This window comes from Nicotiana tabacum, chromosome 8, assembly GCF_000715075.1.
Source record: "Nicotiana tabacum cultivar K326 chromosome 8, ASM71507v2, whole genome shotgun sequence".
Lineage (NCBI taxonomy): Eukaryota > Viridiplantae > Streptophyta > Magnoliopsida > Solanales > Solanaceae > Nicotiana > Nicotiana tabacum.
In genome coordinates, this window is record NC_134087.1 from 148109350 (window position 1) to 148122069 (window position 12720).

The 12720-nt window shown below is 34.9% G+C and overlaps 1 protein-coding gene across 2 annotated transcripts; it reads right to left on the reverse strand.

The window, feature by feature from the left end:
- Positions 1-1164: 1164 nt before the first annotated feature.
- Positions 1165-8331, reverse strand: LOC107818308 (protein DETOXIFICATION 29). Of its 2 annotated transcripts, XM_016644299.2 has the most exons (9): positions 7925-8331; positions 7310-7851; positions 5957-6043; positions 5808-5864; positions 5497-5735; positions 5297-5415; positions 5046-5132; positions 4658-4726; positions 1165-1300 (listed from the first exon to the last, which is right to left on the reverse strand). In XM_016644299.2, the coding sequence occupies exons 1-8, from the start codon at positions 8240-8242 to the stop codon at positions 4670-4672; spliced, it is 1506 nt and encodes a 501-aa protein (XP_016499785.1). In that variant the 5' UTR covers positions 8243-8331; the 3' UTR covers positions 1165-1300; positions 4658-4669. The 2 variants fall into 2 exon arrangements, with proteins under 2 accessions (XP_016499785.1, XP_016499784.1); XM_016644298.2 differs by lacking the exon at positions 1165-1300 and having other exon boundaries at positions 4411-4726.
- Between the last annotated feature and the right edge of the window lie 4389 nt (positions 8332-12720).

Genomic DNA, 12720 nt, shown 5'->3' on the forward strand with positions numbered 1-12720 from the left:
TTAATTTGAAATTTATATATATATATATATTGATTCACCTTGGTTTCTCGAATGTTTACTTCTCTTATTTTTCGAATCCCCTTAATAAACATTGTACATTTGTGGCTAATAGATAGCTTAGGCAATAAATTGTATATTAACTAATTGAATATCATCCAAAAAAGAAAATTACTAATATATCCTTAGTTATTTCTAATCATAATATGCATGCAAGACGCATTATATATTATGAGATCATGACACAAGGGCAGCAAACTTCAGAATAAATTTAGAAAGTAGAACCCAATATGGCTTACTTTCTTCATGTAAAGGCGATAAAGAGAAATCAATCACTTAATTTGTCTTCTCCCTAATTTTGTAAAAGTAAAAGTATCAAAATACTTCGGTTACTATACGTTCATTATCAAAAGTGGAGTAAAAATTATTCTATTTCTCCTTGAAATATTGATCGATCCGGCTTTGCCATTAACATGGCTTCAGTGCTGAAATCTTGTCTAATTTTGTTGCCACTTTCTGTTTATACGATCATATGAAGTTAGTCCACCAATTAAACCTTACTTAAGAGACTATGCGACGTTAATTGTCTGCATTAGCATACTTCAACCATGATTTATGAAAATAAAAGACACTGATCTGGCATATCCTTCATTTATCCAATCTAGCAGCAGACTTGCCCATGTCTATATCTTTGTACTGGCAAAAATAATTTGTAGAGTACATTTTCCTTAAGATAACTGTTCGAATGGTTGTGATTTTTTAAGGGTCATGAAGGCTTGGGGCTATTTGTAGGAATTCGACAATTTTAGTTTTTTTATTTTATTTTTTTATTTATAAATAAGTAGAGTAATTAGGATTTTAAGAGGGGTAAATAGGTAAATTAACTTCTGCTTTTAGGCCTCAATAAAGATAACAACGGTGGAACATCACTAACTAATGCTACTATGAAAAGTTACACCTCTTCAAATAAATTTAGTATTTTTATTTAATATTTTTTAAGTAGAATATTTAAATTAATTAGAAGGGCAATTAGGTAATTTAACTTTTCAGTTAAGGTCTTCCTACTTTTAATATAATAAGAAATATAAAATGAGAGTATGTGATCTGCATAAGAAAACTAAAATCAAGTCAATTAATACATAAAGCCTTCAAACCACGACCGGTTCCATCTTCTGCAGCAATTCCACCACCATTAATTGTTGTCATCTATCCCACCTTGATAATCAGTAGCCACATTTGCCGCAAAGAAACATTTTCATTTGGTAATTTCCTAGCACCAATAATAATGCTGCCAATAAAATTCCTAGTGATAGCACAAAAAGAAGTGTAAGAATTAAGTTTTGCTTCCAGCATTTCGCGAGCAATTAGAAGTTTATCAAAATTGCTATACAAGTTCCATGAGAATCGAAGGACTATAAAAGGAATTTTATATATGCAAAGTTTGTGCTAGAAAAATTCAAAAACTAACTGTTCATTCATTGTAAATGAGTGCAGATTATACGAAAAGGAGAATAGGTCCTCGAAAAATTAAGGAACATTTAATTTGGACAGGAGAAAGATTTTGCGTGATAATCATGTAGAACCATTTAAATGTATTATACTACTTTTACAAAGGCAGCAGTTGAATTTGATTAAAAGGCAACGATTGAAATAATGTTTTCATTACTAATTTGAAGCATTTTAAGATACACAACTCTTCCAAAAATTTCCTCTTTATTTTTGTTTAAATATTATTATTATTATAAATTATAAATTAGTTTAAATAAGTAGGATAATTAAATTTTTGAAGGGTAAATAAGTAATTTAACTTTTTAGTTTAGGGGTTCATGCTTTTAATATAATATATATAGATAGATTAAAAACTTATTTACCCGTCCGGTGGAGGGGCGGCTCAACAGAGTCGGTGGCCTAAAGCCAAGCCTTGATGAGTAGCCTTAAGTTTTTTTTTTTCCTTTTTTCTAATAAAAATTTATCTATTTTATTTCTTTACAAGTAATCTTATTCTATAAGCAATATAGACATTTGACCAAAAAAAAAAAAAAAGTCATTTTGTCTGATCAAGTATATAGATCGATTAGTGTATTTTTTTTACTTGTATTATATTTTTTTAATACTTTTATTAAAAAATAAGTCTAAATCATCAATATTTTTCGTGGTTAACGCAATATCTTTCCAAATTCTAGTTACCTGGTTATATTAAATTCTTTTACCTCCAAATAGAAAACCAAAAATATTTTCATACGCATCTAATTCTTCAAAATTTAGAAGTTTGTAATCTTAGTTTATTAAAAAAATTGTACTTTTTTCTTTTACTTCAAGATATTCAATTTTTTTTAAAATTAATTCATAAACCTACTACTAGTGAAAAATGGAGCCCCTAAAATTTTGGGGCCTAAAGCACTTGTCTTACTTGCCTTATGCCGGTAAAAATTGTGTGGGGTAGCCACTTTTTAAAATGGTATTTACTTTTTATCCAGCATTTTCAATGCTTATCAATAATAACTACTAGTTTATTAAAATTAATATGAAAAGACTGTGTTATCCTTTCTTTTATCTCTTTCATGTTAGGGAGAAGAACTGTGTTTGTGAGACAGCGTTTTGACAAACTTAAGGGCTAAGTATTGCTGAATCAGATTCTGAAGTCGAGAATTACAAAGCTCCAATCACTTTCCTCACTGTCTGAAATTCTATGCCCTCCTTTTTCCTCTCTTTCCCGAAAAAATTCGCGCATGCACAGTGAGAAAAACAATTCTTACATTTTCTAGTTCTTTGTTTTAACTTTTATTTTCTGCTAGATCATATGTAATAATTGCAAAATTCTTGGTCTTTGTGATTAATTTTGTTCAATTGAGCAAAATCGTGCGTTATGGATCTTGAACTTACAGTTTCAAGTTCAAAAGTTAAGGACACTTAGTTCTGAACTTCGAGTTCCAAGTTCAAAAGTTAAGGACACTTGGTCCTGAACTTAGAATTACAAGTTCAAAAGTTAAGAACACTTAGTCTTGAATTTAGACTAACAAACTCAAAAGTTAAGGAAAATAAGTCCTGAACTTACAGTTACAAGTTCAAAAGTTAAGGATAATAGATTCTAAAGTCTTGAACTTAGACTAACAAACTCAAAAGTTAAGGACAATAGGTCCTGAACTTAGGATAAGAAGCCCAAAAGTTAAGGACAATAGGTCCTGAACTTAGACTAACAAGCTCAAAAGTTAAGGACAATAGGTCCCGAAGTCCTGAACTTAGAGTTACAAAAGTTAAGGACACTTGGTCCTGAACTTACAGTTACAAGTTCAAAAGTTAAGGACACTTGGTCCTGAACTTAGACTAACAAGCTCAAAAGTTAAGGACAATAGGTCCTCAACTTAGACTTACAAGTTCAAAAGTTAAGGACAAGTAGTCCTTAACTTAGAGTTACAAGCACAGAACTTAAGGACAGGTGGTCCTGAACTTAGAGATGAAAGTTCAAAAGTTAAGGACACGTAGTCCTGAAGTCCTCAACTTAGAGTTAAAAGTTCAAAAGTTAAGGACATGTAGTCCTCAAGTCTTGAACTTAGAGTTGCAATTTCAAAAGTTAAGGACATTTGGTCCTGAACTTTTATGAGCAGAAAGGAGTTTTTATCCGGGCAGATAAAGTTTATTAAAGCAGTGACTAAAGACTAAAGACATTTTAAACAGTAGCTTAAAAGTAAATAATGTGTTATTAGTGGCTAACCGTGCACTTCCCCCTTATGCTTCAGCTGGCACTGGTCCAGTGGTATTTTTTTTTTTCTTAAAAAAAGCTATACTATACCTATATATCATCGAATGATAAAACATACCAGACAATTCTAATTCGGTCCCAAATACATAAGCAGAATGCAAAAGTAGTATAACTAAGAAAAAATTCCATTGCATAATAACAGTGTGACACCAATAAAAACAACTAATGTAAGATCTAATTTAGTACCTAATATCACCATGTAGCACATCATAATTTTTTTTATTAATTTAAGTGGTTCAAAAACTTTTTTACTTTGATTTTAAGTCATGACATATTGATATTGTGCAAGATGAGTTGTTATAAGGGGTATTATCACTTTTAGCCCGCGTCAGAAACTATTTATATCTGCTAACCGAAAAAAGTGTATAAAATTTATATAATTTTTGTATATAACATATAAAATATATATATATATATATATATATATATATATACAAATTTTATACATTTTTTCGGCTATTATTTTTACAGCGGCTATACAGTGTCATTTTTCCTTGTTATAACATGGTTAAACTTACAGTGACACTTTTATCATGTGGCAGTCCAATAACATTCTTCAGACGGAATTTAACATTTTGCAATAATTTTTGTTATTACTATATATAAGTTTATTAATTGAGCTATCTATTCATTACAAAAATTACTTGTATGACTTTAGTGCAACAAACTGAAAATTGGGTACCCATCCATAAATTTATCTCACTATAAGTAGAGAAACTGAAATTCTTACCGTATAAGTGGACAAAAATAAATTTCAGCCCTTAATTGGTAGAATACAAATTCTACCTAGAGAGATATTTGCTTCAAAAGATAGGATGGAAAGAAAAATAAAAGGATATGATGAAAAGGAGTAAAAGAAAAAGGAAATTTGAAATTTAAAAGATGTAGCAAGAGAGCTACTTTGGGTGGTTCTTAGCTATTATTGGTGTGTCCTCCCAACTTTTGAATTCTATCATTAGCAACAGAAGCCTGCATTTGGCACAAAATGAACCATCATCAGTCTCATCTATATTACTGTAACTTGTTGCAATTCCCCTAGTTGTACCATAATTAAGAAAAATATTCTTCTACTATGTGGTTTATTTAATTTAATAATTATATTCACTATCTTTTTGGGGTGATCACAAAATTATAGAAAGCAAATAGGAAAGGGGAATAACTCTATTATTTTTCCAAATAATAAGTTAACTATACCCTATTTAAGATAAAAAGAATATACTGTCCTAGAATATAATGCGAAAAATGAAATATACAAAATAAATAAACAAATAAAGAAACTATCAGTTACCTCATTTTCCCAATCAGTTTTTGCTATCATCCAAATTAGGACACAGGTTTGGGAAGTAGTTCCTACCAGCATTCCATACCACATGCCCTGACAAATATAGTCAACAATAAAATGAGAAATCTTAAACAAAATACTACTACAACTACAAAGACTCCTCAATTCTTTTCAATATCCACATTTCCTATCGTTTGTTCTTCTTTTCCTAAAGTAAAAAACCTAAAGTAAAAAATAAGATGAGAAGGGATTAGCACCTGAATGCCCAATTTGAAGAGGAAGGTAAGCAAAAGACCCAAAGGGATACCAAAGAAATAGTAGCACACTATGTTAACATAGGCCACATGTTCTTGCCAACCTGCTCCAATAGCCACCCCTGTTGTCACAAAGAATATTAAATGAAATAATGGTTATCGTGTTTCAACCTTATAATTCGTTACAAAAAATGGGAAATTACCAGAGAGCGTAGGTTGGAGACTGTTAATGAAAAGAGTGGCTCCTAATATAGGAGTAAGATCATACACAGCCTGCTGGACTTGTGAATTATTGGTAAACAAAGCTGGATAATGGTTTCGAGCAGCGAAAAGTAGCACTGTAAGAAAGGCACCAATTGCAAGTGAAGTGATTGAGACCACTAACACTGAGAATTTTGCTCTTCTTGGACGCCCTGCTCCTAGTTCATTTGATACCCTCACGCTGCAACAATTAAAATTGATGCTTTTATGCGTCTAATCTGTTGTTAGACTGAAACAAAAAGGAAATGCATACCTTATAGCTGCATTGAATCCAATACACAACATGAATGTCCACCCAACTATGTTTGTACTGCAAATTCAGTCTTATGAAGCTTGTTAGTTCATGTGATGTAGGTCAAATCAATGATCTAAAACTTCATTATAGGATCTGAATGAACTGACCATATGGAAGTTGCATCCACTGCGATATCTGCATTCTTTAAGTATCCAGCAGAGAGAATGAGCGACATAAAGTACCAATATTCTAAGCTGCAAACATAGTAAAGAAGACATCTCAAAGTTTAACTACTCACATCAAACAAGTGAAAACAGAACAATAATTTATCAAATCCTCTTACTATTTATTTCATGTTCACTGCCAAAGAAATAGTAAGTTTGCAATATAATTTTATTTTTTGATAGCCGTGGTGTTCGTACCAGTTTTTACACATCTTGACTAATTTCATGGGGTACCTACTACCTCCCACCAGTCCGGACCAGCTTGCACGTACCTAGGATAATTCCATGGGGTACCTGCTATCCCACAAATACAGGTACCGGGTAGTTGTATCCACTAAAGCTTGAAAGATATCACCTAGTATGTTTGTCTCGGCTAGAATTTGAACTTGAGACCTCAATAATTCTTAACCCTCATTTTGACCACAAAGCCACACCCTCGGTGTCTTTTACGTTTGCTTCTCCGTGTAAACTTGAAAATCAGACAGCACACAAAGGGTGAAGCGACAAGTTGTTCTTGTTTTACCAGTGGGTAGGGGAGAATGAGGTCAATCTGTTCAGCATGATTTATTGCCTCTTTGCTGGATTTCTTTTTCATTTCCACATTCCAAAATCCAAAAACTCATTCTTCGTTCTCCTTATTCCCTCCCCACTAATATGCAACAAAATTAAATATGGTTCTACGTAACTCTCACGTAGATAACAGATTGAATACCTATTGATGCAAATTAGCCTGTTCTTCAATTCTTTGCTTGTGTTTCAAAGCTAAATTGGTTCGGTATGATAAAATTGAATGGATTATGCAATGGTTGCGATGATTTTCACACTTTAATACTCGTTTAGCTCCAAAATGAGAGAAGGCTCGGAATATGACTACTCCCTCCGTTCTAGTTTATGTGAACATATTTCATTTTTCGTCCGTTCTAAAAACAATGACTCATTTCTAAATTTAGAAACAATTTAGTTTAAACTTTTCATTCTACCGTTAATGACTTTTTTACCCACACAAATACTTTGGACTCCAAGTTTCAAAAGTCTTTTTTTTCTTAAATTTCGTGTCTGTCAAACAAGTTCACATAAATTGGAAAGAGAGTAGAGGGAGTATTATATTAATATACCACTTCACTTTCGAGAACATTTCTAGAAGTTTTTCAAAGTAAAAGGTTGTGCCAAATGGTAGGTATACTTTGATAGTGCCATTTTTCTAGAAACAAGTAGAAAACTACCTGTTTAGCTCAAAGAAATTATCTTCAGAAAATAAATAAATAAATAAAACAGAACTGATGAATAGAAACTTACCAAATCATAATACCAGATGCAAGGGATAATCGAACAAATTCCCAGAGATGATGAAAAGCCTTCCAAGAAAATCCAGACCAAGCTTCACCACAACTCCCCAAAAAAATATACACAAGTTTTCCGATGACCATGAACCACCACGAGCCGTTCAGAACCGCCGCGCCGGCCGGCAAACCCCAGCCTAGCTTCAGCATCAAAAGCCAAGTAAAAAAAGTATGCAAAACAAATGAAATCCCAGCTATAACAGCCATGACCATTATCTTGCTCTGAGCTTGCAAAAACTTCATAATTGGGAATTCCAAAGCAAATGAAAACACTTGTGGTATCATCCACATCGCGAATTTCCCCGCCCACCTTGATATGTTTTCGGGCTGACCGATTAACATTAGAATTTGGGTAGCGAATATGTTGATAAGAGTCAATAGTATTGCTGCAGTATTGAGGATTATCCATGATCTTTGCATGTAAATCCCTAACATATTTAGCTCTTTTGCTCCATATGATTGCCCACATAACGTCTCCAATGCGCTTCCCATTCCCAACTGACAACCACAATATCCAAATTATTTTCTTGAGGATAAAATTAATAAAGCCAAATAATATAGATTTATTTACCAGTACGCCCTCTGCGATTCCCATAATGACCGAGTTCTCAACGGAGACAGCAGCAAGTTGAATGGGTCCAACATGGCCAGCAAATAGCTGAGTGACAGCGCCCAAAGAGTACTGGCAAAGGGAGGTGAATATCGCGGGTCCGGCGAGGTACCAAAGTTTCTTGGACTCATAGCTGAACTCCCGGAAAAAGTTTCTGATACCATTAATGGGGAGGATGTCATTTTCATCAGATGGCCATTTTGGAATTTCATGTTTTGAGAGGAGAAGTGGTACGTTAGTTTCCTCCTCCATCCTGGTTTTGTGAACTTGACTAAACATCGTTTAGACAGAGGCTATAAAAGGGATGCATGTGGGGTACTTTAGAGAGAACAAGACAAAGGGTTTGGTTTGGAGGGAAGGGGTAGGGGGGACGAGAAGAACAAAATACATAAGGTTTAAATGGGTAAAAGTACACTATTAGCATGTTCCCAATCCGTGCATCTCATCCAGAAAGTGAACTCCACCTAACCCCTTAATTAGTTATTATAACGATTTTCTAAAAGCTTTCTTACTCCTTTTCCTTGTCGTCCGGTTTGAATTTTGTGAATTGAGCCTCTTTAACCTTAATTTGGATAACAATTGAATTTATATGTGATTTTAAGAATATGTGGATTAATTCAATATAAGTAATTAAAAATGTTAGATAAACTTATTAAAGATAAAATGAATAATCAAACCAGTTATGACGTTAATGCCGGACTCGTATTTAAGCTGAACAATAATTTTGTCCTCGATCGGACCCTCGATTTTAAGCCAAATGTATATGAAGAACCAAGATTAAAATAAGAACTTTCAATAACTAGAAAATAGATAAATAAGTTTGTATTACCTTAATATGCGTGTTATAGTGTCTCTATTGAATAAAAACCTTCCTCTTTAGTAAGGGAATTTTACCTCTAGTACAATTCTAAAAATGATAAAAATCTTCTGTGTACGTCAATCACTGATACACTAATCGGGCGAGATCGACGCCGTGATATCCGGTTGGGTGCAGATATCATGGCCCTCTGTTAGTCGTGTGTGCAACCGTTTGTAGTGCTTTCCGAGGTCTTGGAGTCCGTTTCGGGTTCGGGGGATCTTGTCTTGTCAAGCCCGGTGGCGAGCACCCTGTTCCAGCCTCGATTCAAAGAGCCCTCAGATTCTGTCTCTATCTCATACATTCATACTTCTTACTTTGTTTGACTCACCAGGAACTCGGGTTGTGTGTTAACCTCGAGTTCACCCTTATACAGATAGTCCTCTCATTTCTCAGAGTATAGGTTCGCCTAAACGATGGGAAACGATAGATGAACCCTGATTCCTTTCTTCGTACGTTACAACCCAGACGATGAATGTTACATCGCGTACTTTTCTACGTTGGATTTTGTTACACCCAATATTTTCGTATGTGAAAGTACGCCATAAGTAAATTGATATAAGCTCGGGAGTGAGATTATTTTTTAGGTTATAAGTATTATGATATTTCAAACAAGTGATAAGTAAATTCGTGAAGGTGAGAGGGTAAGCAAATCAAAGAAAATGAGTTTCATCGAAGTTTGACATTTTGGAATAAAATACAGTCCAAGCTATAATACCCTGTAATTATTGACTAGTGCCATAGAAGGTATCACATGACCATGATAATAAGATGTATAAAGTGTGTTAAAAGTGAGTAGTATTTTAAGTAATTTGAGATAATTCTTAATTATGTGGATAATTGATTAATTATTGGCTAATGGAATATTACCTAATTAATTAAGGAATTGTTAGATAAGATTAAACCCCCCCCCCCCCAACGTGGCAACACCCCCATCCCATTGAAGTGACTCTTAAGTTCTTACATAGATGGCACATTTTGAGGATTAGGTGGCTTAGTCATCTACTAAGTGGACCACACCCACTAATAACTTTCCTACACTAGTAAGATATTTTATTCCTTAATAACTAAAGATCAGGTATCAAGAATTGAGTCTCTTATGTAAAAAGAGTGGGTTGGTCGTGAGTCCTTCAGAAAGCAAAATATTTCCATACCAAATATGGATAACATTGTTTGTTGATTTCGTGCCAATGGGATAAAGCGTGAACTGCAAATTCTAAGAGAGCACGATGCAATCTTTCTCAAGAATATCATACGGATTTTTCCCTACTTCGATCTGTCGTTATATGTTTTTCGCAAAAGACATAGGTTAAAGGACTTGTTAAGAGAATCGGCTCAGGTATATTAAGGTTAATCCTTCTTTCTTTTAGCATGATCCAAATAACGATACGTAAATGTAATGTTATTCCATAAATGGTTCTACTCTTAGTAATTAAGGATGTCCATGTTATTCATTCCTATAAAATGATATTCAAGCATGTCTAGGTATGTTCCTAAGTCTATATTGAGGCTTACGATAAAGATGTTAATGTTCATAATATAGTAATGCATGCATCCATATGCATATTCATTTACCACCGTACTACGACCGGTTGGGCAGTCATGCATATTCATTTACCATCGTGCTACGGCCGGTCAGGCAGCCATGCATTTACAATCGTGTTACGACCGGTCGGGCAGTCATGCAATAACCATCAGGCTACGACCGGTCGGGCAGTTATCACTGGTTAGGCAGTTATGTACTATTATTTACCACTGGTTGGGTAGTTATGCATTTACCACTAAGCTATTTGTGCTTAAAATTTCAAATCATTGCCTTGTCGATAATTCATAAGCGTTGTGGAGAATTGATGGTTCCAATTGATGTGTGATTGATGAATCTTTGATTAGCTGGAATATCTCTTAACTTGTGGAGGTGGAAATTACCTTATTTGCTTGAGGACAAGAAAAAGCTTAAGTTTGGGGAGTTGATAAATAGGGATTTTGCCTACTTATTAGCGCCTTTTAGCTTTTGTTTTAGTCCAAAAGCATTTAATTATGTTCCCGAAAACTGATGAAATATGCTTAATTGTAGGAGTATTGGAAAATGAGCCACTAAGATGAAATCCAACTCAATAAGGAACGATCTGAACTCAAGGAATAAAACAGGCACATAAGCTTAAAGTGCGGCAGCCGCAGATTGTGAAGACAAACTTATCAGAGGAATGTGAAAAGTGCGGTCCGCACATGATATGTGCAGTCGCAGAATGTAACGACCTGACCGGCCATTTTGAGCTTTTGCACTTCGCTCGCCAGTTCTCGGGCATGACTAGCCCCGTGTGATGTATTTTGATTTATGTAAATCGTCGGTTTTGGTTTTCAGGATAACCAGAATAAATTTTGAAGAAACTATCTCAGTTTGAAGTTTAAAATTTGAAAGGTTCGACCAAGATTTGACTTGTTAGTATATGATCTCGGATTGGAATTTTTATGATTTGGTTAGCTCCGTTAGGTGATTTGGGACTTAGGAGCGTGATCGAAATGCATTTTGGAGGTCTGTGGAAGGTTTAGAGTTGAATTGGCGAAATCGGGATTTTGGCATTCTCCGGTTGATAGGTGAGATTTTGATATAGGGTTCAGAATGGAATTCCGAAAGTTGGAGTAGGTCCATGGTGTCATTTGTGGCGTTTGAGAAAAATTTCAGATCATTCATACGTGGTTGGATGGACTTTTTGATCAAAAGCATAATTCGGAAGATTTTGGAATCTTAGGCTTGATTTCGATGTGATTTGGGTGATTCGACATTGTTTGAGGTGTTTTGAAGATTGTTACCAGTTTGAGTAGTGGTATATGATATATTTGTGCTTTTGGTTGAGATCCCGGATTCCTCGGGGTGATTTCAGATGGTTGTCGGAAAGTTTGGAGTTCGAGTTATGCTGCAGATTTTGTTGTTCCTGTCATTTCTGCACCTGCGGATTGGGGACCGCAGGTGCGAGGTCCGCAGAAGCAGTTATTTAGTGCAAGTGCGCAGAAGTGGTCGCAGGTGCGGTTTGGTCCCCGTATCTGCGATGACCGCAGGTGCGGTCAGGAAACCGCAGAAGCGAAAATTCCCTATTAATGAAATTCCACATAAACAGAGGATTTTGGGCAGATGCGGCCCCGCAAATGTGATAGTGTGACCGCAGATGCGAATTTGTTGGGTTAGAACATATAAATGTCATTCTTCGCGATTTTGAGTAGGTTTTCACCATATTTCATTCGGGAGAAAGCTTTGGTAAGCTAAATGAAGTGGGAATTCAAGAGGATTTCGTGGAGGTAAGACTTTTGGACCCTAAACTTGTTTCTATGATGAATTTTAACATTGTAAGCTTGAAATCCATGGAAAATCAGTAGCAAAGAAAAAGGGTAATTAGGGCTTGACATTTAAGAGACCTTTGAGTGGGGATTTGAGGGGTCATTTGAAGTCCGATTTTGATATTCTTGATATGTATAGACTCGTGGGGAGATAAGAAATCTATTGATGTAAATTTTATCGAATTTCGAGACGTGGGCCCGAGGGTTGGGTTTTGGTTAATTTCGAGATTTATGTTGTAAATTGATTATTTTCGCATGGGCTTCGTTTCCTTTGCATATTTTGACGTCGTGATTCTGATTTGGACAGATTCAATACGAGTTGAGGCCAATTCAAGGGGCAAAGGCATCGTGGGCTAGAGTTTGGACCGGATTGAGGTGAGTAATGATTTTAAATGTTGTCCTGAAAGTATGAAACCCCAGACCACACATTGTTATGCTATATTGAGGTGACGCACACGCTAGATGACGAGCGTGGGGTCGTGCACCGTTGGGGATTGTGACTTAGTCTGTCTCGAATGACTGTTTTACCACGTATTTGATTGAAAATTATTTGTTATCATCATGTTTT

What these genes read in the sequence shown, in the direction of transcription:
- LOC107818308 (XM_016644299.2), bottom strand. Translation starts at nt 8,242, where the DNA reads ATGTTTAGTCAAGTTCACAAAACCAGGATGGAGGAGGAAACTAACGTA. An exon ending in GTGGATGCAACTTCCATATG is followed by an intron (nt 5,865 to 5,956) that starts GTCAGTTCATTC and finishes CTGAATTTGCAG; the next exon opens with TACAAACATAGTTGGGTGGA. An exon ending in TCTTCAAATTGGGCATTCAG is followed by an intron (nt 5,133 to 5,296) that starts GTGCTAATCCCT and finishes TATATTTGTCAG; the next exon opens with GGCATGTGGTATGGAATGCT.